The sequence below is a fragment of the Heterocephalus glaber genome, unplaced genomic scaffold (genome assembly GCF_053883595.1).
Source record: "Heterocephalus glaber isolate CG9 unplaced genomic scaffold, H.glaber_assembly_v1.0 deba00001272, whole genome shotgun sequence".
NCBI lineage: Eukaryota > Metazoa > Chordata > Mammalia > Rodentia > Bathyergidae > Heterocephalus > Heterocephalus glaber.
The window spans coordinates 438,958-462,388 of record NW_028258235.1 but is presented as its reverse complement, the minus strand read 5'-3'; the positions used below and the strand labels follow the sequence as shown (position 1 = coordinate 462,388).

The 23,431-nt window shown below is 39.4% G+C and overlaps 1 protein-coding gene and 1 pseudogene across 4 annotated transcripts in view; both read right to left on the bottom strand.

Annotated features, from left to right (window-relative positions):
• Nucleotides 1–7,601: 7,601 nt before the first annotated feature.
• LOC101723859 (la-related protein 1B pseudogene) lies at nt 7,602–12,205 on the bottom strand (annotated as a pseudogene). The gene has a single exon (XR_015451229.1). The product of XR_015451229.1 is annotated as a la-related protein 1B pseudogene (transcript).
• Nucleotides 12,206–12,447: 242 nt separating this feature from the next.
• LOC101723500 (uncharacterized) overlaps nt 12,448–23,431 on the bottom strand; it is a 36,314-nt gene continuing 25,330 nt past the window's right edge. For all 3 annotated transcript variants that reach the window (XM_004874739.4, XM_021252108.2, XM_087211051.1), the window contains 2 exons: nt 18,216–18,308; nt 12,448–15,735 (listed from right to left, as the gene is read on the bottom strand). In XM_004874739.4, coding sequence (XP_004874796.1) covers nt 13,829–15,735; nt 18,216–18,308 — 2,000 coding nt within the window. In that variant the 3' untranslated portion in view covers nt 12,448–13,828. The remainder of the gene's footprint in view (nt 15,736–18,215; nt 18,309–23,431) is intronic.

Here is a 23,431-nt window from a genome sequence, read left to right as displayed (position 1 = left end):
CATTCTGAATTTGCACCAGAATGGAGATGAAGTATATGTACACTTAACTACAGAAAAGGGTGGAGGTGGAATGGAGAAAGGACATGCCAGGCACAAAGGGTAGTCTGAGCAAAAGTAATATGCTGAGAAAGTGTAATGGGAGCTATGAAAAGCTCTAAATTGCTAGATTACAAATTATAAAATGAGTTAAAAAGAGCCTGAAGTGGTGGTGCCACCTGTAGACTGTAATTCCAGCTATATGGCAAATGTGCAGGAGAATCACAAATTTGAGGATTTTTCTTTTTTTTAATTTATTTTTAATTCAAGGATTTTTTTCACCACCAAGAAGTCTAGTAATAAGCAATGTTCACATTATTGTTTTCTTACCCCAAGTCAGATGTGTGGGTTGACATGTAGTCTCATTTGAGATCTTTCGTTTCCTGTGTTCTGGGCACCATTCTGAAGGATCTGGATATACTACTCGATTTAGTCATCACAAAAGCCCACTGCTGTGACCTACTAGCTTAATTTAATTAAATTTTGAAGAGGAATAAAGTATACATTTGGAAATTTTCCAAGTATCTCTAATTAGTGGCAAAGGAAAACCTAAAGTCCAGATGATGGGATAATCAAGGAAGAACCACACATAAAACTCAGGTTTTTAACTGGCAGTCCAGTGCCACCACTGCAGATCCAGAGGGTAAAAATGAACATCTAATCCCTTTATACACTTACAAATTTTAAGTCTTCAAATAGTATCTGTGGCATCCACTGATAAATGACATATTCAGTACTGAGGATGCACTATCTTCCTTTTTCAGGAAAACCAAGAGCCTTCAAGTCTGAAAAACCATGCACCACAGACTGTTGGGAGAACCTGAATGATTGTGTTCAACATAGCACTGTCCAAGGCTCATCTCAGCCAACAAATATAAATGCTTATTCCTGTTAGGTTTTCATTTGCATCCCTTCCAGGATGCCTATACACTGACTGTACCTGTGGTAACTTCCCTCCAAGAGCTCCCCAAGTGTGTCTTCCTCTCAGTCTCCAAGCTGCAGTCTCTGCACCAAGACCTGTGCTGCTTTGCTGATCTCAAGCCACTGACAATGCTTGCTGTTCTTCACAGAGCCTGGTCATCTCCATGGCAAAAGTCTTTAGCCATTCATACCTGTTTCCATCTGTTGCCTCAGTCTCTCTCTGCAGCCATATGGACCTTCATAGTAGTGCTTATGGAGCCCTTTAGCTTACCTCTTTTCTTCCTCATAGGCCGAGGGAATATTGGTCTCTCCTGTCCCAACAGCAGCATATGCATTCTTTTCAAATGGAATAAACTTTAAAGTGATTTTTATCATGTCTCCCTCCCCATATTTTCTCTAAATATGGGGCCCATATCGTTCAATAATATTTCAGGTCAAAAATATTAAATAGGGGCTGGGGATTTAGCTCAGTGGTTCCACTGCCTGCCTTGAAAGCTCAAGGACCCGAGTTCAATCCTCAGTACCAAAAAAAAAAAAAAAAAAATTAAATAAATGTGAAAGTCTTAAGCCACAAAAACTACTTTGTTCATGTCATATGTTCAACTTCAGGAACCAATTTGAACTAAGATTTTAAAAAACTTCTAGAATTCACCACTTTGTTTTCCTTCCTCAGACTGAACTCCACTCCTGGGGTCTTAGATATGCCCCTCTTAACAATTCCAGGCTACCCTTTGCCTATAGCAGTTCTAAGCTCTTTTTCCCAATACTAGAAGATTATCATTTCCATCATTTCATATGAAATTCTTCATGTTTCTTCTCATTGGACTTTTTAAAATGATTTCTTTATAACCAAACTGTGTAACCATGGAAACAACTGCCCTTACTTGGTTTAAACCAAACAGAATCCCACCCCTGAAACTACAAATTTGAGGTCTTGAGTTGAGGGTAGAGGTGTTCTTCCAAAATGATCTAGAATGTTCCTACCAAGAAGTATGAATAAAAGGAATGGTGGCAGCAAATTGTTAAGAGCTCCAGGCATCCTAAGGCATAGATGTACATGTCCATCTCCACTCCTATGAGGAAGTGTTGTGTAAATCATCACAAAATACACTCCCAGCTTCAGCCCAGCTTCCATTCTTTGTTACAACTCTAATTTTAAAATTTGGGTGTAAAACATATCTCATGTATATCTACATCTAAATGATTCAGTCAGAGATCAGTTCACCTCTAATACCCCTGATATGAACACTATTCTTGACTATCACTATTAAATACCTACATGAAATCTGTATCTACTGGTGATGAGATATCTTTTTATTTGTTAATGTAGGTACATCTGAACTAGAAAGAAATGAGAGAAGAAACAAAGTTCAGAAACTCTTTCCAAGGACCTGAGTTCAATCCCTGGTACCAAAAAATATAAAAGAAAAAGAAACTCTTTTGTGCATCCATTCTGTGGCTATCAATGCTTCAAAGACCAAACTAATACTCCAGCAAAACAGGGAATTTTACCAGAACATTAAAATAAAGAATCTTTCATTATTCCCCTTAGCAACTTGAATAGGTATAAATTTCTATTATCATGTATTTGTAGAAATATCAGAGAAAACATTTTCTGTATCATTTCAATTTATACTAAGGCATCAGTATCTGGACTTAGTGCTACCACTTTTAACTAACTGCTTCAGGTATCCCAGGTAGCAGTAAACCCAAACGTCCTTCTGCAGATTTAAGCTCTCAGCAGGGAGGTTACACAAAGACTGAGAACTACATACACACAAAAATGGTTAAGCTACTCTACACATTTGTCAGCAGTGTCATCTCAAGACCTTGTCACTGTAGCCCCACCAGGTCAGCAGCTGTGCCCTCGCATAGCTGCATAATATTCCAATAAGATAGGTAAATTCTTGTAGGAGCTCATCCTTCTTCTACTGGCAGACTGAGAGGGACTCAACTCCATTTCATCTCAGCCCTGTGGCAGACAGCAGTCTATGTGTATCCTAATAGGTAGTATCACTTTTCCAAGGCTATCTATCATAATACAGTGACACAGGTGATGGCTTTCACAACTGAAACATATTTTCTTTTTTTTTTTTTTTGGTACTGGGGATTGAACTCAGGAACCACTGAGCTAAATCCCTGGCCCTGGAGGCTATATATCTAGCTATTTGCCACAATGATTTCTTCTGAGGCCATGGTGGAATCTCCCAACATTTGTATCTTTGAGGGAAATGGGGTTCTAGTAACTGCTTTTTAAGACTCCCCTTAACACTATGTCAGGGAAAACAGCTGTGTTGCTTCAGTCAAAAAGGGTCCTAGGGTCTTGTCCTATCCACTCTCTTCATTGTGGAAGGAAAGGAGATTTTCCCAGACCCTTTTGGTCTGCATCAAAAGCAGACCACACATCAAGTAGCACAGGACAAAGTTCATTCAGTACTAGCTATGTACAATTCTCACTTCTGACATGTGTGCTACTAAGCAGTCTTTTGACATCCAGAAATATTTGTTTTCTCATCTTTACAATGGGAATGTTTTTGAGGATTCGGTGGGATAATGTTCTTCACGTGGGTTATTGATAAAGCCAGGTTTTGCTTCTCCACAGGTAACAAAAATGCCCTAAAGATATCTTGAAGATACTAATTGTTTATCATTCTCTGGCCCTCACATTGAATTTGCTGAAAGGTCCAAATCCTTTTCACCATAGACACTCATGCCCTCCACACACACAAACATAAGAGTTGAGTCTTCCTTGTCTGAACTCCAGATCTCAGTCCTCTGGTGGTTCATGGTGTCCCTCCTTGTTCTTTCCATTGTGAAAATGAATCCACGCTGAACCTAGAGGAGACCTGAATGATGTGGACTCTTCAGCCAGGCACAAGGGAGAAGTTGGTGAGGTTCCGGGTACCATCCATCTCACATAGACCCATTCCAGGTAGACTTCACCACCTTCCTGCTTTCAGAGTGGGACTTTGACATTGTCCCATATTCCCTGGACAAGCTCTTCAGCGGGTGTCTGTCCTCTCCAAAGCACAGTATTGACACTGCCACATACCATGTTTTAGAAATTGCATCATAGCTCTCTGGGCCTCAATGTACTGCTCTGAAAAGCAGGGTGGAAAAAAAAAAATCACAAATTTTTTGTAGAAATAAAGTGGCACAAGACATGGCAAGCAGGTACCTAGGGCCTGGCTCTGTAGAAAGGGTCCAGGGCAGTCTGTTGTTTTTCATATTTATTTTCTCTGTTCTTGTATTAAAGAAGTTTGTTGCTTCATGCCTCATAGCCCATGTTCATCTATGTTTAGAAAAATGTAAAAAGCAGACAATTTCCAATTTTCAAAGCACATCCAGTGTTTTCCTTGATACAGATTACACAAGGGATCCTCAGGTTGAAGGGAAGCCCCAATCCCTCTCAGGCATCAGGGAAGGTTATGTTTGTGTTTCATGCATTCAACCTATCTCTATATAGCACTTAATTTGTCTGGTAACTTTTTGAGATACATGGCATAATCCAGTGAACAAAGCAGACAACAGTTGCTGGGCTCCAGTTCTATGTGGGAAAGCAGACAGTCATTTTAGATCTCATAAGACATAGCAGAGGATCATTTATATAGTGAGTGGACTTTCAGAACAGAGGAATGGCTATAAATGAGTGATGGATATGAGGACTTCGGCAGAGAAGAGAATGGTGGAACCCTGGAGCTCATATATTTTATGATTCCTATGGGAGAGACATGGTCTTGGGATTTCTCTTGCAAGAAGAGTCAGATAATGCTGTGAATGGAACTTTAGACTCTCTGCAATGGGGAAGGGAGGATGGGGCTTGGAGCCAGCATCTGAAAGGCTCATGCTCAGCACACCAGCTCTCAGTTCTGCCTGACTTACTCCCTGTCAGTACACCCATCCCAACTCACAACACAAAGGCCAGGTCTGCCCTCTGCCCCCTACATGACCCTGGGAGGGGTTGGGAAGCCAGGGACATTGAGGATAGAAGTCACTTTGTAGGTGGTATCCCTAAGCCTCTCTACGATCTTAGGCCAGGTTTTCTGACTCAGAACTAAGGTTACTTAACTGCCAGACACAGTTGTTAGCAGAGACTTTCAAGTGATGACTAGACAGCAACAGAACTGTGTCCAGCCAAAAGCTTAACTGTCAAAACAGCTGCTGAGTTTCAGTGGGGAGGGAACCCAGAGGATCAAATGAAAACTCCCATCCCAGTCCTTTGGCTCCCACAGGTTTTATATGAATCTAGTTAGAAACAATCTTCCAGGCAGTTTGCATCCTTTGGGTTCTTAAAGGAATTTAAACTCACACACCTCCTATTATTTTTCAATTCCTCCTTGCTGTTTCCCTTCTCACAGGAAAAGGTTTTAAAAATTCAAAGTTGTGTGCCAAGGACACTTCAGAGAGCAAGAATCTGCTCATTAATGTAAATTGGAGGCTGGGGTCTAGGGCAAAAGTGTTTGGAAGGGAAAGGGGTGAATTTGAAAGAAGTACTGGGCCAGATTTCTTTTTTAAATTTCTCATTTAAAGTTTGAGAAATTCCAGTTAATCTTTTGCAATCATAGGATGGTGGGTCTATTTGTCCTTGGTTAGGTTGGAGGCTTGAGGGCACATGAGGCTCTGCTTATGGGTTGTTGCTGCATTCTCCACGAAGGTCTAGTGAGCTGGCAGAATTGGCAGGTCTCTGGCTGCCATGCTGGTCTCTCCCGCTGGTATGTAGCTCCCTCATGCTGTTGGGTGGATGTGGTAAGGCTTCCATGTTCCAACAACTTAGCCCCAGAATGTAGGAAATCAAAACCTGTTTCTGTTCAGTTTTCACTAAACCTCTGACAGACGGGATACCCTGACTATAGCAGAAATCCCATTGGGACAGGTGGTCAAAGGGAAGCTCAGCTCTCAGCTTATGTGCCAGTGGGTGCACCTGGGACTGATTTACAGGTGTGCTGTCATACTCCCTCTCCACCCCTTTGCACACACTGATGGGCCTTTAGATTCCTACTTCAGTGGCCAGTTGGCAGCAACATTATCTCCAGATGGATATTAGAACTACCTTGAGGACTCATGTATTCAACAGTGGATCCTAACTGATCAGATCTCAGATTCCATTTCCCAGGGAATTCCTTGCCTTGCCATTCACAGTTGACACCATGGTAGAGACCACATTCTAAATGGCAGAGCAGAGGCTTTGTCAAAAGAACTCCCTTGGAGGACTCATGGGAGGAGGTGAAGTGTTAGGCATGGCCTCCAATCTAGCTGTGGGGCAGAGATTTTGGAAGGGGTGGGACAGGCAGGAGCTTCTCAAACATACTGTCCAACACACTGCTCTATTCTGATGGGCTTGGCAGGGTACCTGGACAGTCATCAAGAGCTCAGAGAATGGGGAAATGGTCAGTAGTGGTGTTGGAGTTTGGGGTGAAAGCAGCTGAGATTTTCTAGCTGGCCGGAGCAGCTGGCTTCTCTTGCAGGGCTCCTGGAAAGTCACTCACCCCTCTGTAACCTGATTCCTCCTATAGAGAGGAAAGATGAATTCACAGAAGCTAAATGGCTGGACTCAAGGCTACCTATATCTTAAAGACTTAAAAAGTCATGTTCACTAGCTGTATACAGTATTACGTACACTTTCATGGACATGCTCTACTTGTACATAACAATTTCCTTCATATTTACTTTTTTAAAAAATGGGCTGATTTGATGAGTGCAAATGGTATCTCACTGATTACATGTTTTGTTTTTTTTTTGGTTTTGTCTCTGTTCTTTCTAGTCCTGGGCATTGAACCCAGTTGCTTTCCACTAAGCAAGATGCCCAGCCCTTTTATTTTTGAAACAGGATCTTGTTAAGTCACTTAGTTGTCCAGGTCAGCAGGCTTGAATATATGCTCCTCCTGCCTCTGCTTCCCAGAGTGCTGCAATTACAGGTGTGTGTCAACATGCCCAGCTTATATTGGTATTTCTTACATTAAAGGGACTTTTCATATTTCAAAAACATTTTCTTAGGACTTGTCTTTTAAGTTTTTCCTCTACTTTAGTAGAGTGTATACCTTTTCATACTTTTTAATTTTATTGTAATTTTATTAATAAGACATATATGGTTAATGGACAGGCATCACCAACTTGACTGACTTAACTAGCCTGTGGAAAAAAATATTTTCTATGGTATCCAACTTACCAATGATTGTTCATATGATGGTTAAAAATGTCATGTTGGACCCCATGTTTATACAAAAAATAATTCTAATTTATACAATCAGCCACTATCTTTTAAAAAAGCTAAAAACTAAACTAAAACAGTATCACTTTTCTTCAACTTTTAAAACACTTGTGCAAGTTTCTTATTGGGATTAGAAGCAGAGAGTGGACAAAAACAATATGAGATGGTAACATGAGATAAAAATATCTGTGAGACTGTCCATCATTAATGTTTTATCAATGGGCAGGTCTCTCATATTGATGTATCAAAAATACATTTCCAACAGCAAAGTAAAAAATTCCCTTGTTCATTTCTTAAATTTCTTTGCCCTTAGTTGTGCATATCAATAAATCCTATAGTCCACATGAAACACCATGACAATGTGTATTATGTAACATACGCTATACTGAAATCAAATACCAAAAGACCTAACAATTTGGGAAATGCTTCTCAGTCCTCTCTTTTCCTGTTTTTTATTGATCTGGACATAAGTACATACACCTGGAAACAAAAGAATCTTGTAGTATTTCCACAATGATCATAATTAACTTTCCCACCATGAAGAAAAGTAGCCCATGCAGTCCAGGCCAATTACATAAAAATGGACAGCTCCTATGATAACAGCAGTCCTCGGGTCTGTCTCACATCATCATCGAAAAGGTGGTTATCTCCATTGTAGTGTTGGCCCAGTCTCCAACACAGAGGGTTGGGAGCAGACACTGTTGTACAGGAGACAGTCCAGTTGCTTTCATTTCCACAGCACGATTTGTTCCAATATTTACAATGGCATTTCAGTGAGTCACCTGTTCCACTGCATATCCGATCAAATGACATCCAAGAGCATCAGTAGATCACCACCCTGACTGACTGTGAGCAAAATGCTTGGCCTGGTACGAACTCTGGACAATCAATCAGTTGAGACAAATCTGTTTGTGGCACAATTCGTGGAGGGCCTGGGATTGGCCATTTTTGTGCTTCTACCCTTTTCCTCATTTTCTCATCCACAATTTCAACTTCTGTGCTATCCTTCAGTGCCTCTAAGATGAGATTAAGGTTTGTGGTGAGAGCCTGAACATGGTGAAAACCAGCAGAGAAATAGGCAAGAAACCTTGTTCATCCATCGTTCTCTGAAGAAGTCTCGTTCCAAATTTTGTATACTGAATATTCAATTTGGCATTTAACATATTCTTTAAGCAATGTTTCCTCCACAGGATACACCTGTACGCCTGTCCCATCATCATAGTAGTACATCATACTGGCATTAAATTCCCTTTGAGATGGCTGACCAGTCCTTTCACTGTGTTCTCCATATCCATATGTATACTCAAACTTCAGTCGAGGATTTCCTCTTCCCCATCCTCGGCCTCTAAAGGAACCTCGGATAGTGCCACCCTCACTTCTCACACTGGAGACTTCATCTTCATCATCTTTTTTCTCTATCTCGCCTCCTACTTCGTGTATCATTTCTCCTATTATTATGTGCTTATTTGCTTCAGCTTGACACCTTGAGTTATTCCGGGATCCAGGTCTTTCTTGGCTGTCTGGCCTGAGATCATCTAAGTGGAGCGGTACCCACTTGTGCTTATTAGTTCTCTTTCGCTGATTTCTTGATTGAGCCTCATCCTCACTCACGTTTTCACCAGGACCATTGAATTTTGTTTCCTGGTCTTCTTTGCTCTCACTGTTACTTCTCTTTTCAATCTTTTCTTTTTCTTTTCCAATTTGTGGCTTCTTACATCCTTGGCTTAGGACACTCTGAAATCCAGTGTTCACTAATTCACCTGGTATTGGCCAAAGAGCCATATTGCTGAAATCGCTAGCCTTGTTGGGTTTGTCCCGAGTATTCCTGCTTTTATGGGTTTTGGGGCACTGAGCTCTGCCTCCAGGGTGTCGGGCGGGGTCGGTGACAGCTCCGTCGCAGCGAGCAGGGGGGGCAGGTGCTGCGATGGCTTTTTGGTCCAGGGGTTTTCTTTAGGCGGCAGAGGTTGTGGCTTCTCCTCCTGGGTGTCCTGGGCCGGCAGACCCCGCAGCGGTGGAGTCAGAGTCTGCAGCTGCCCAGCGGAGGGGTTCCTGGAGCCGCGTGCCTTGGGCACCAGGTGCAGCGCCAGGGGCCGCACAGAGACGGCCGCCTGAGGCATGCAGCGCCCCAGCACCGCAGCTGGTGACGGGCTGCCCCATGCCCCCACACGCTTTTCATACTTTTTTTAATAAAAGGAAATACTTCACTTGCCAGGCATCCTAAAAACGTTAACAGGTCATTGCCTCTTTTAAATATTTTCTGTACAACGTGAAGGTGGAAAGGTGCATGAACACTAGTAAAAATCTAAAGAAGTTTGTCTTATTCAACTATAAACTCACCACCCATGATTGAGGTGAGTGCCATCCTGATCCCCTCACCTCTCCAAAGCTCCACCTCTGAACATACGAAACGACTGGGGAGCATTTCGATCTAAACCCTAATACATGCGCTGCTTCCTTTTGACATGTATCTCTAAACTAAAATTTTGGAAATGGATATGGGTTGATTCTAGTTACTTTCCTTCAGAAACTACTTACAGTATGTGGAATTTATTTTGCATCAACTATATGACATACTTTCATAATGGTTTGCTTTTAAAATTAATTGTGATTATTTCTCTACTGCTTATCAATAACAAGTGTTGCAAGAAACATTTTTATACACATCCCGATTTTCTCTATTGCCTATTCATTTCCACTGACGTATTTATATTGTCTGGTGTTACTACCAACCTGTTTTAAAATATTGCAGATAACCACTCGTTCAAATTATTGTTTCTAGAAAGCCACTCTCATTGTCCTTCTGATTTCCAACAATTTCCTACACTTCATGTTCCTAGGAAACCTAAATAACTTATTAACATAAAATAATTGTCCTTACAATTCATTTTATTACACCTTTTGCTTATATGTTGTTCATATTTATATATACTATTTTACTGGCATGTAATTATACATATTTGTGGGGGTACAGTATGTGTATGTGTACTCATCAGAGCAATGTGAAATATCTATGATCTCAAAACATTTATTACTTCTTTCTATTGGAAACATGCAAAACCCTCTCACACCTAGATATTTTCCAATACACAATTTCAACTGTCAACCACTTTGGCTGGTGCTGTGGAACATTAGAAATTACTTCTAACTTTACTCCTGAACATACGCGTTGCCCTCTCCTCATCCTCTCCCCCATCCTTCCCAGGCTGTGAAAGTCCACATTTGGGGCATTCTGCTTTAACACTAAAGTTAACTGATGATTCTGTGCCCATTTATTATGCCGATCTGGTTTCCGCTTCGTTTATTGTTTCTATTTTCTAGACATCATTCACAATTTAAAAATCAATGAATACAGGTATTTCCCACAATGATTACAGATGTGTCTACTCCTTCAAATTACCTTTTTTTTTTTTTTTTTTTTGGTACTGGGGATTGAACTCGGGTCCTTGCGCTTGCAAGGCAGGCAGCGGAACCACTGAGCTAAATCCCCAGCCCAAGTTACCTAATTTTAACTGTAGACCAATGCTGAGTTGCAAGGTAGGTATTTAAAACTCCTGTAAAACCCTGAGATGGACTGTCCTATCAGTATACTATGGCGTGAATCTAGATTCCCCCAAAGCCTCATGCACTCATAGGTGGGGCTTTCCGGATAGGGGGTGTGAATGTGGATTAAGGGTGTGATAAACTGGTTTAACATAGTTCTTGGTGTGGATAATGGAAGCCTCACCCTGGATGTGGATGGCACCAATAAGCTTTAGCTTGGGAAAGAGAGAAGCCAGGCTACTTCCTGCCTCCTGCAGCTCTGCTGCCCTGAGTTGGAGCCAGCCAACTATGGACTGAAACTACAAACTGTTAGCTGAAATAATACTTTCCTCCTTTAACTTGTTGGGTATTTGTTTCAGCAACAACAAGAAAAGAGTATATATTTTTTTCTGTCTCTAAAAAATTTTTTACTCTATAATTAACTCGAAAAAAGATAGATTTCCTGTTATTTTTATAAAAAATGTTCAAAACGAAGTTTTGTTCCTTACAAATCAGTGTACACACTGATAGTTGAAAATTTCACTTTGCAATTAGCAATTCTGAGATGGCCATGGGAAGACACAAGGACTAGTGGAGCTGTCTCTCTCTAGTGGGTAGCAGTGGAAGTGGCAGAGGGGACTCCTGACTCACAGAAACTAAGATAGTGAATGAATGTTACCTTTACAGTTTAGTGGCCTTTGCTTATGGACAAATAGAAATCTCATACTCTTTATAATGGCCCTGCAAACAGAAGCTCCTAAGTTGGAGATTTCAGTAGTAATTCACACATATCATTCACTCCAGTTCTACAGCTTTCCACCTGGCCAGTATATGGAGCCAAAATATGCAATCAGAAGGTATGTCCACAAAGACCAGTATCTTGCAAAAGAAGACCCACCTATTTCATGTCTCTTTCTTTGTGGAGACATTTCCAGGCATGCCAAAAATCCTTAGTGTGTCAATGTATAGAACTGGCCCATGGGCTCAACCAAAAACAACTACTAAAGGAAAGACTAGTACCAAGTAATTATTTAAAAACTCAATCATGATAAAACAGTGAATATCTGTAGAATCAGGAGACAAAACCAAATCAATACACTGACAAAAAGTGAGATGGCTGTTGTGTTGCCAAACAATATTCTGTTGCAGTCTACCAATTTTTAAGAGTAAATCTGTAAATTGTGATAATGGCCATCATCAAAGCAGTTTACCACATTCCAGGTAATATCCAAAACAATTTGTCTAATTTACTACTCATAATACCCCTGTGACAGGTTCCACTATTATGCTTTTTCTACACAAGGAAAGAGAAGCCCAGTGAGGTCAGGCTCTAAAGTCATTGTATGCTGCCAATTTACTGGCAATGTAGTCACAGCACTTTTTCACAGGAAAGGGAAATGCATATACTCAGCAGTCAGACAGCTTTCAATCCACACACTCACACTGATGCTGCTGCCCTATTTAAAACTATGTGGAAAGGGCTGGGGATTTAGCTCAGTGGTTTCGCTGCCTGCTGCACAAGCACAAGGACCAGAGTTCAATCCCCGGTACCAAAAATAATAAATAAATTAATTAATTAATAAAAGTATGTGGAAAAGGAAGAAGGGGACCGTTCTTCCAGAGACTGCTTTTCATTGAGGATGTTCACTGTTGATTAAATTAGCTCAGATTTCAGTTGAGAACAATTACATGCTTGATTTGTATATTTCCATATGAATGTTTCTGCTCACTTTATACATTAGAAAAAAATCTGTTACAAGATATTTATAGTGTCCATACACATTTATAAACATTAGGAGAAAAGGAAAGAAATCATAGTATAATACCAGAGACAATATAAAACAAAATATAAATGGTCTACAATGGCACTTAATGTAGAAAATTTTAACATAAGCCAAAATATTGATATGTCAATGCTGAGAGTTGAAAACAGGCCCTCATGCATGGTAAGCATATACCCCACCAATGAAGTACATACCCAGCCCCAGTCATTAGATTACAAAAACTATACATATGCTCTGCACAGTTGTTCTGGAACCCAACAAGGAAAGTATGTTAACACAAAATACTAATATATTATGGGACATTTTGTGCATTGTAGGCTGGTAAACAGCATGTCTGGCCTCCACTAGATGCCAACAGCAATGCCCAAAATCCAACTTCAATAATCACAAATGTCCAATGTACTCTTAACAGAAAATACTGCCATTTGTATTTATATATATTGGCATACAGTGAAATATTTTTAAATGATTTCCAATACTATATTTAACATTTCCATTTGAAAAATATTTATATTACAGAAACTGACAGTTTTCCTTCCTTCATGACTAATTTCCAATACACAAAATTTGGAAGGTTTGTCAGAAGCATTTACACATGAAACAAATTTATGAATATCTGCCTTATTCAGTGTTCAATGAAATATTCCTGTCTACTAAACGATTCTCCATTTGCTACAATTTCTCTACAAATGCTTTGTTTTCCAGAAACTGACATGAAAATAACATGTGTTGGCAGAGGTTTCTCCATGTGAATTCTGCAATATCAAAAGACAAGTAACATCTCTCAGAAAGCTTATAAAGTGAATTAGCTATAGTGGGTTTGCACTATAATGCAAACAGAACAAACACAATGGTTCAACAAAGTATTTCTCACTCATGTAAACTAAACATGGAATATTTGGGAGATAAAGGTGGGAAGAGCTCTGCTCTTTCAGATCAATTATGTTTATCTTAAACCCAGTGACCTATGGCTCCTAAGACCAGCCTGGGCAGCCAGGTTTGCTTCAGGTCCAAAGTGCATAAGAACCCAGGGACAATTTAGAACTTAACAGATTGGGGGGGGGGGGGGGTGCTAGGTTTGAAGTATCTGTATTCTGCTGTACAGTTCCAGTATATGGTCCAAAACACACTATCAGTGGCTAAAAAAGGCAAGCTATGAATCCCATTAAAAACAATTTTGGAAGACACACAGCCAATCTCTGCTACAGGGGACTACTGTGTGTGAGCTCCTTGATGTCTGTTAATGTGTGCCTTTTCACAAAAACTCTCACACCATTATATTTTTAGGTTGTCTGCTCTGTGAGAATTCTCTGATATTCTGTCAGGTTGGCTTCTGGTAAGGTTTTCTCATTTATTATATTCACACAATTTCTTCCATGTGTGTCCTCTGATGTACAACGAAGGACGATTTATGGGAGAAAGTTTTCTCACATTTTTCACATTCTAACTGTTTCTCATTTTCATGAGTTATCTGATGCCTGGTGAGGTTTGACTTCTTGTGAAAGGATTTTTCACATTGCTGACATTCATATGGTTTCTCACCTGTGTGAGTTCTCTGATGTATAATGAGGGATGCCTTATGGTAGAAAGTTTTCCCACACTGTTTACATTCAAATCGTTTCTCAGTTTCATGTGTTAACTGATGCCTGCTGAGGTATGACTTCTGGTGAAAGGATTTCTCACATTCTTGACACTCATAGGGTTTCTCACCTGTATGAGTTCTCTGGTGCACAGTGAGATGTGACTTAGAGTAGAAAGCTTTCCTACATTCTTCGCATGCATAAGGTTTGTTACCTGTGTGACTTCTCTGATGCACAGTGAGAGATGACTTATGGAGGAAAGTTTTCTTACACTCTTTACATGCATACGGTTTGTTTCCTGTATGAGTTCCCTGATGTACAGTGAGTGCTGCCTTATGATTGAATGTTTTGTTACACTCTTTACATTCATATGGTTTCTCACCTCTGTGTGTTCCTTGGTGTGTACTGAGGTGTGACTTTCGGTAAAAGGATTTTCCACATACATTACATTCATAGGGTTTCTCACCTGTATGAGTTCTCTTATGTACAGTGAGGTTAGACTTACGATTGAAAGTTTTCCCGCACTGTTCACATACATATGGTTTACCACCTGTGTGAATGCCCTGATGTATCGTGAGGTGTGACTTAGAGTAGAAAGTTTTCCTACATTCTTCACATTCATATGGTTTCTCACCTGTGTGAGTTCTCTGATGTATCGTAAGGTCTGACTTGCAGTAGAAAGCTTTCCCACATTTTGTACAGTCATAAGGTTTCTCACCTGTGTGAGTTCTCTGATGTATAATGAGGGATGATTTATGGTAGAAAGTTTTCCTACATTCTTTACATTCATAGGGTTTCTCACCAGTGTGAATTCTCTGATGCCTATTGAGGTGTGATTTTCGGTAAAAGGATTTTTCACACATGTAACATTCATATGGCTTCTCACCCATTTGAGTTTTCAGAAATCTGCTGAGATTTTGCTTCTGGTTAAAGTTTTTTCTACCTTCATAATCTTCATATAATTTTGCTTCTCTGTGGATTCTCTGATGCATATTTAGTTCTGTCTTTTGACAGAAGAATTTCTCACATTCATTACATCTATAGGGCTCATCCCCTGCATGTGTTCTCTGATGTTCTGTAACATGTAATCTGCTAAAGAAAGGTTCTCCTAAATCACTACTTTCATAATATTTCTGCCCGTTGAGTTTAGCCTTTTTATACAGTGCTTTATGACAGACATTATATTCAACTGAATTCTCCCTTGCTTGGGTCATCTCTTGGGAAATAAATGCTAACATATCAAAGTCTTTCCCATATTCATTAAACTTACTGGAAGTCTCTCCCACATGAATCTTTTTATGTGTCAATACTGCTTTCATGTTGTAGGCATTCTCCTGTCCACAATACTGAAAATGCTTTTGTATACCTTGAATTTTGTTATGCAGACTAAGGTATTCAGGATGTCCGAAGGATTTCCCAGTTACATTAAGATCAACAGGCTCCTCTCCAGTTCGCACCTCATGTGGATCACCAGGGAGAAGCACATTCTGCCATATGCTAAGTTCCTCAGGGTTCACTCCTGAATAGTTTCCATTCTTTATATTCAGAACTGAAATATGGTTTGAGTTCACATTAAATGGTTTTACCAATTCAACCTTCTTCTCAGCTGATGTGGTTACAACTTGCCAAAAATGTTTCTCTTGATTTTCCTGGTTTGTCTGAATACGACCGTTTACTTTCTGGACATCTAAAATAATTAAAAAAAAAAAAAAAAGTAATCTCCATGAAACAAACATAAGTATTTCTTATACCATTCAAACAAAGATGAAGAACTGCCATATCCTAATGATATATGATTTCAAAATAACGTGATTCATGTGATGTGTGGGTTTCATACCTAACGAATCCAAGAAATTATATTAAAAGGCTATAATGTCAAATCATGTCATATTGCTTTTATTCCTTTGAAATATGGGGAGATACATAGTTACAATATTTATCTAATGCCTAACTGTGGGTTTCCACAATGATTTTTATGTTCAATTTTTCTCTGTACTTTTTCCACACTTTTTTGTTAAAACTGTTTGTACAACATCATCCTACTTTGCTTCTCTTTCAGATTTGTAATGACAAAATTTTCTTGGATTAACTACTTGTAGGATTTAGTCTTGGTTGACCTCTTACCTTAGGAGAAATATAATTTAAGAAAAGGACTTATACCTACATTTGTTTAGTTTTCACTTTTCTTTCAGTAAATGTGAATTATCTTTCCTCTCACATTAGAAGACAAACTTCCTCCAAATCCCTAATCTAATTAAACTTATGATTGTCGGGACCATAATGGTTTCAGAAAGCCAAGTCTACCTCCCCGTCAGACTAAATTAATTTGGTTCTGCAGTCAAACTGTGCTTACCACTGATGCAATATATTTTTCTGAATATTTCTTGGACATACGGTTCTGGCACATACATGCCTGCTTGGGAACTCCCTGCTTCAGATTGTGTTTGTGTTTAAAAATCCAACTTTCTTCTACTTGGAGAGAAAATGGAGTTTTTATGCAAATTTACCATGTCTCAATATCTTTCACAAAGAAAAGTGTAAAAGCTAACTATGAATTTCATTCCTGAAATTAGAGCTCTACAACATGAAATTGTTAGTTCACTTGTCCTTTTTATCAAAGATCTTCCGGTTATCCTACAAAATCCAGGATCCCACTCTTTCCATGCAAATATGCTAGGTACTCCTCACTTTCATAAATTCTGATGTCATATACAAGGCTTGTTACTGGAATTCATTTTTGGGGGGAAGACAGGGTACTTTGTAGTGCAGGCTTCCCTTGAGCTCACTGTGTAGCCCAGGATGGCCTCAAACTCTCGGTGATCCTCCTGCCTCAGCCTCCCAAGTCCTGGGATTATAGCATCACTATGGCTGGCAAAACTGGAATTCCTTTCTCATTTTCTAATTCCCTAGTGACTTCCTGAATAACTATGATTTAAATACTGGCAAAACTGATTTCCCAATTTGTATCTCCTTTATACTCCTGATCATTTACGACTCTAGATTTTATATCCACTTTTGGAGTGTATGCCATATTTAGAAAGTGGACATCTGAAAATTAAAATGAAAAGCCATCTTAAAAACTGCTTTTCCTTTCCAGATTTGTCCAACCTGTGGTTCACTTCCCCCCATACCACAATTTTTAGGAAAAAGGAAACTGTCCTGGACCACATAAAATATGTAATATAGTTAATATATTTAAGTAACAATAGTTCATTTTCTAATAATTTTTATTATAACATTTTTGTAAAGGCAGGTTACAAATTAGACACCGTTTCTAAAATAAAATGGCATATTCTACTTTTTTTTTATTGGTACCAGGGATCAAAGAGGTCCTTGCACATTCGAGGCAGGTGTGGTGTCACTGAGCTAAATACCTGGCCCCCACATTCTATTCTTTATCTCATCCTAATACAACATTCTTTGTGGCTTTCATGTAACTATCAAACACTACGTATTTGGTTCAATATTATCTTCTTTTTTTTCGGTACCAGGGATCAAATTCAGGACCTTGCAATTGCGAGGCAGGCGCAGTGCCACTGAGCTAAATCCCTGGCCCAATTCAATATTATTTTTCAATAAAATGCATTTGCAATGAATTGTATTAATCCTCACAATTTAAAAAGATCAGTGTCTATGAGGTAATCAAACAGCAAATGTTGGGCCGGGGATTTAGCTCAGTGGTGCTGCCACCTGACTTGCAAGTGCAAGGTCCTGAGTTCGATCCCTGGTTTAAAAAAAAAAGGAAATGTTGAAAAAACATATATACAAATGGCTGAGGGGAGAAAAATCAGGATATGAACATGGAAGATCCAAGAATTTAGAGAAAGAATCTAAGAAAAATGTGTGATATTCACATAAGAATTAGCCTTTTGGTAAATGTAACAAAATATATATGAACAACAAAAAAAGAAGATGGGGGACAGGGATTTAGCTCAGTGGTGCCACCGCCTGCCTCATAAGTGCAAGGTCCTGAGTTCAATCCCCGTACAAAAAAAAAAAAGATGGATTTATATGTGAGAGCCCTCTTCTAAGCTATGGAAAGCAGGTCTACAAAGAATGAGACCAGCTGTTGGTACATGAGGAAAAATAGTGAAAACAGCTCTTCATGGCTAATATCTGATGAGCGTTCATCATCCTGATCTCCCTGCCCAGTATACATCAACTGACCTGGGAAGCACCGGCTTGGGGCTTCTTCTACCATGCATGGCCCAGATCCTTGTTCCAACTTGAAGATCACAGCAGGTTTGGTACTGCAGTGTCCTGTTAATGATAAACAATGTAAAATTTGTGCCAAAGTATATGAGAACCTCAGCAGAAAGACATCTCCACCCCAAGAAAATGTGACCAGGGAGCACTGTGGCAGTTATCAAGAAGTGGCAGTCATAGATAGCTCTGAGATGCCAACAAGGTCAGTCAGTTTACGCCTATGTGACAACTTCCACTGGATAGTGAACAGATGGAATATGTACAGGAAAAGAGAAAGCCAGAATAAGAAGCAAATCAGTCTCCAAACTGGGCACTGCACCACCGTGTGAATCACACAAAACTTTTGAGGGAAGAGCCAAGGGGATGGCAGCAGCTGTGCCAAACTGAATTCCCTCGATGCCACTGTCCCCAGAGATAGCCAAGCTACGTGGCTCCCCAATCAGGACATGGCCCAAAGTCCGTAGTGAGAATAAGAAAGTGCACTCCTGCTAAGGGCTCAGCTCCTAGGACATGGCCAGAAACCAAGCATCTCTGAAACACAAAATCACTCTGGGAAGGAAGCCAAGAGGTTGGTCACAGCTGGCCACTCAACTACATAGTCTCTCCACTAGCAAACAGCCCAGAATCTGTGATAAGAATAGTAAAGTGCTTCCCAACTGATGGGCTCTGTTTCCAAAGCAGGTCCAATGACTATGCCATCCTCAGGGGACTGAGTCAGGACTAGAAGCACTGAACAATGAAGCCCATTTTGGCTTGGGCTTCTGCTTCATTGGCATTGGGCATGGGGAGAAACAAATGACAGAATTCAGAGATTCGGAACAGCTGGGACCCAAAGCCAATGGAGGTGCACATAAACAATATAGCTGAAAAAAATCTCCTCCTTAACTATGGACACCAGTGAAATCACAGAAACAGAGAGACAAGGATGGGGTGGAAATCCTGCAAGGTTAAGGTTGGCTGAGAACTATGGCTGAGACTCACTTGGGGGAGCAGGGAAAATCCCCTACCACTGACCCTGAGAACACTGGGCCCTGATCACAGCAGACTAAAGACAGCAGCAGAAAAAATGGCAGAGGGATGATCACCCCAGTCAACAAAACAGGACAAATGCCCTTTTACTGTCTCCCTCTTTTACATTTTGCCTTTTTACTCTTTATCAGTAGTTTGTGAGAAAATGGCTAGTCTTTATGTAGGTATATGTGAGTAAGGCTGTATTGGTTTTCCACTTTAACTCCAAAATACCCCGCCTTGTTTTATCATATTATCCCATGCAAACAGTTCCTCACTAGGAATATATAAATTGCTTTTACTGTTAAATGAATTTGATACAAATCACTTTCTGCTGTCTCACAGCTCATTTATATTCCCTTCCTTTCTCTACTCTTTCCTACCCTCCACATACCACGTTCTGTCTAGTCTCCTTTTTTAGTATAATTTTTTTATTCTCTACTTTTTGTCCCCCCTCCCATATTTCTTCTACTCCTTTACCTATGCACTCTCTGAAACACTCTCAATATCATCAATACTTAATCTGATCTACCTGCTATAAGGAATTACTATACTGTGTTTCTTCCTCGGTTAAATACTACAGACTTTCTGTCAAGTTCTTAAATATTAGATAATCCATGGTTAGCTTCCCAAGAATTTATGTTACTGGTAGTTGCTCTCTACTTTCAAAGGAGTTCTAGGGGCTGGACCTAACACACAGAACAGACTGAGTACAAACACAAAGAGATGTACCCACAATGCAAACACACAAAGAGAAAAACACTTACAAAAAGAACCCCACACAAGAGTAGAGAGACAATCTATCCAACTGTTCTACAAATCTCAATAAAGAAGCACAACTAAAATGAAAAAACAAGGTAACAAGATGCCTCCAAAAATATAGTACACAAATTCTAGCCAGGTATAGTGGCACACACCTATAAGCTCAGTACTTGGGAGGGTGAGGCAGAAGGATCACCATAAATTTGAGCCCAGCCTAGACTACATAGTGAAACCCTGTCTCAATCAACCAATCAGTCCCAAAGATGATCCCACAGATAATGAAGTGGATCAAATTAGAGACAAAGAATTTCAAAAACTGATAGTTAAAATGAGAGATCAAAGAAAAGACAAACAGGTAGATGTATCAATTATCAGAATGATGAATGAGTTCAAATAAGTTACAAATAATCAGCTGGTTGAACTAAAGGAGACAGCAAGATGTGAAAGATGGTATCAGTAAAGCTGCAGAAAATGTGGAAAAGAACCAAGCAGAAATTCTAGAAATGAAAACCTCAGTAAGCCAAATAAAACACACAATTTTAAGTCTACAGAATGTTTCATTCAACATTATCAGAATACACTCTTCCAAGATACCATGGACTTTCTCCAAAACATACCACATTCTAGGTGATGAAACAACTCTCAATGTATAGCAAAAGTGAAAATAATCTCTTGCAACCTATCACATCAAAATGGAATGAAACTAGAAATCAGCAAAAGAAACCACAGAAACTACACAAAGCACAGAAAATTGAATAACATATTCTAAAATCAAGGGGCCACTGAAGATATCAAGGGAGAAATTAAAATTTCCTAGAATCAAATGACAGTCATACCTTGTTACTTGAATTCTTTGACACCCATCAAATTTGGTACTCAATGTATTTTGACACAAAAATTTTGTCCTGGTACTCAACTGTTTGGTACTTACAAAACCTAGAACTTGTCAGTGTCAATTGCTGCCTGACTCACTAGCTCTTCCAGGCAAAACAATTTGGTACTCATCAGTGTTGGTCCTCACTGCACCTCTCAGAAGCAACTGTGTACCAATGTACCACCGTGTTTGAGGCACTACATACCAGACTCTGTGGGACACAATGAAAGCCAATTCTAAGAGGAAAGTTTATAGTTACGAATGCCTACATTAGAAAGACAGAACAAGCCCAAATGCATCCTCAAGGACTAGAAAACCAAGAACCCAAAACCAGTAGGAAGAAGAAAACAATAAACATAAGCTTGCAAATTAATCAAACTGAAACAAAAAGAACCCTTTCACACTGTTGGTGAGAATATAAACTAGTACAACAGTATGGAAAGCAGTATGGAAATTCCTCAAAAGACTAAACAACAAAATACAATTCACTCAGGGCCAGGGATTTAGCTCAGTGGTTCTGCTGCCTGCCTCAAAAGCACAAGGTCCCGAGTTCGATCCCCAGTAAAAAAAAAAAAATTGACCCAGACTCAGCTAAACCATTCTTGGGCATACTCCTGAAAAAATTAAGGACTATGTACTAAACTCATACATCCATAACCATATTTACATCAGTGAAATTCATAACAGCTAAGCTGGAGAAACAGCCTAGATGCCTATCAACAGTTGAATGGATAAAGAAAACATGGTATATATACACACAATGAAATATTATTCAGCCATAAAGAACAGTATCATGCTACTTGCAGGAAAATGGATGGAACTAGAAACTGGTATGTTAAACAAAATCAGCCAGATTCAGAAAGTTAAATATCACCTGTTTTCTCCTACATGAGATACCTAAAATATACATAAATTAATAAATCAATAATTAGGAGAGGACAGGAAATCAGGAGGTAAACTTCTGGAGATAAGGAAGAGGACAAGCTGCAGGAAGGAAAGGCAGAGGGTGGTAATGAGACTGAAATTTCGACTTCCCAAAATAATCCCCTTTATTATTTACTATTACTATGCACTTAAAAAAAATTTCTAGGGCTGGGGATTTAGCTCAGTGACACTGCACCTGACTCGCAAATGCAAGAACTAAGGCCTAGAGTTCTGATTTGCAAATCCAATCAGAACAAGTCTTCTCAAAGACCCCATGTGAATACAGTCTATAAGTAAGCTACTCGAGTTTGAACCTTCCAGTTTTTCATTTCTCTCCTTTTCTACTGGTCTTTAGAGTTTCTTCTGAAAAATCTGTAGTTATCTTGATTGGTTAGCCATTTTCAGGGACTTGGAGTTTGTACCTTGCAGCTTTCAATCTTTATTACTTATTCTGCACTCTTCCGTTCAACTGTAACATGACAGGGGAAAGTTCTTTTCCCGTCATACCTGTTTGGAGTTCTAGGTACCTTCTGTTCCTGGATGTTCATCTTTCTCAACATTTGAGAAATTCTATTATTCCACTGAACAGATTTTCTGTGCCTTTAGTCCATACCTTGGTGACTTCTTATAAATTGAAAAGTCAGTGTGGTCTTTTCACTACATCCAAGATTGTTCATAATTTCTTTTTTTTTCAATTACACTCTGAATATAGTAATTCATTGATCTTTTAAGCCCTAAAATTCTGCCTTCTGCTTGACTCAATCTCTTCCACTGAGGTGGGTTTTTTTTTTTGGATATATTGAGCTTTTCATTTTCAAGATATATTAGTTTTCAAACTCTCTTTTCTTTATTTCTTTGATATCCTGCATTGTATTCCTTAAATCATTCGGGTGTTTATATCATTTTGAAATTACTGGTCATTTTTTTTTTGGGTACTGGGAATCGAACTCAGGACCTTGTGTTTGCCAGGCAGGCGAAGTGCCACTGAGCTAAATCCCCAGTCCTACTGGTCATTTTTTAAAATGAAGTCTTTTTAATTCTTTGGTATTTCATGCATTTTGATATCATTAGATTCAGTTACTGAGGAGTTACAAACCTTTAGAAGAGCCATTTTGCCTTTTAAAATTTTTCTTGTGTTTCTATGTGGTGATTTACACATCTGTTGAGATGGGTATCCCTTCCACTTTTAATGTGATGAGGGTAGTTGAGAAGCCTTTTTCTGAGGCCTCAATCCCTCATACTTCTCAGGAGAAAACAATATGTAGTAACACAATAACACAAAGACAAACCAGATATGGAAATACAGTAAACACTAATTAGGCAACAACTACACCAGGCATGGTGGCACAGACCTGTGGCCTTAGCTATTCAAGGGGCTGACAGAGATAATTCCAAGTTTGAGGCCTGCCTGGGCAGCTTAATGAGACCTTGTCACAAACTAAAAAATAAAATGATCTGCGAATACAGCCAAATGCACAGACCTTGATTCAATCCCGAGTACTGCCAAAAATTAATGCACCCCCCCATACATGCACACCAAAAGACAACTATACCACCATAATGTAACATAAAACTGGCAAAGATACAAGCTTAAAGCTTAAAAATTAAT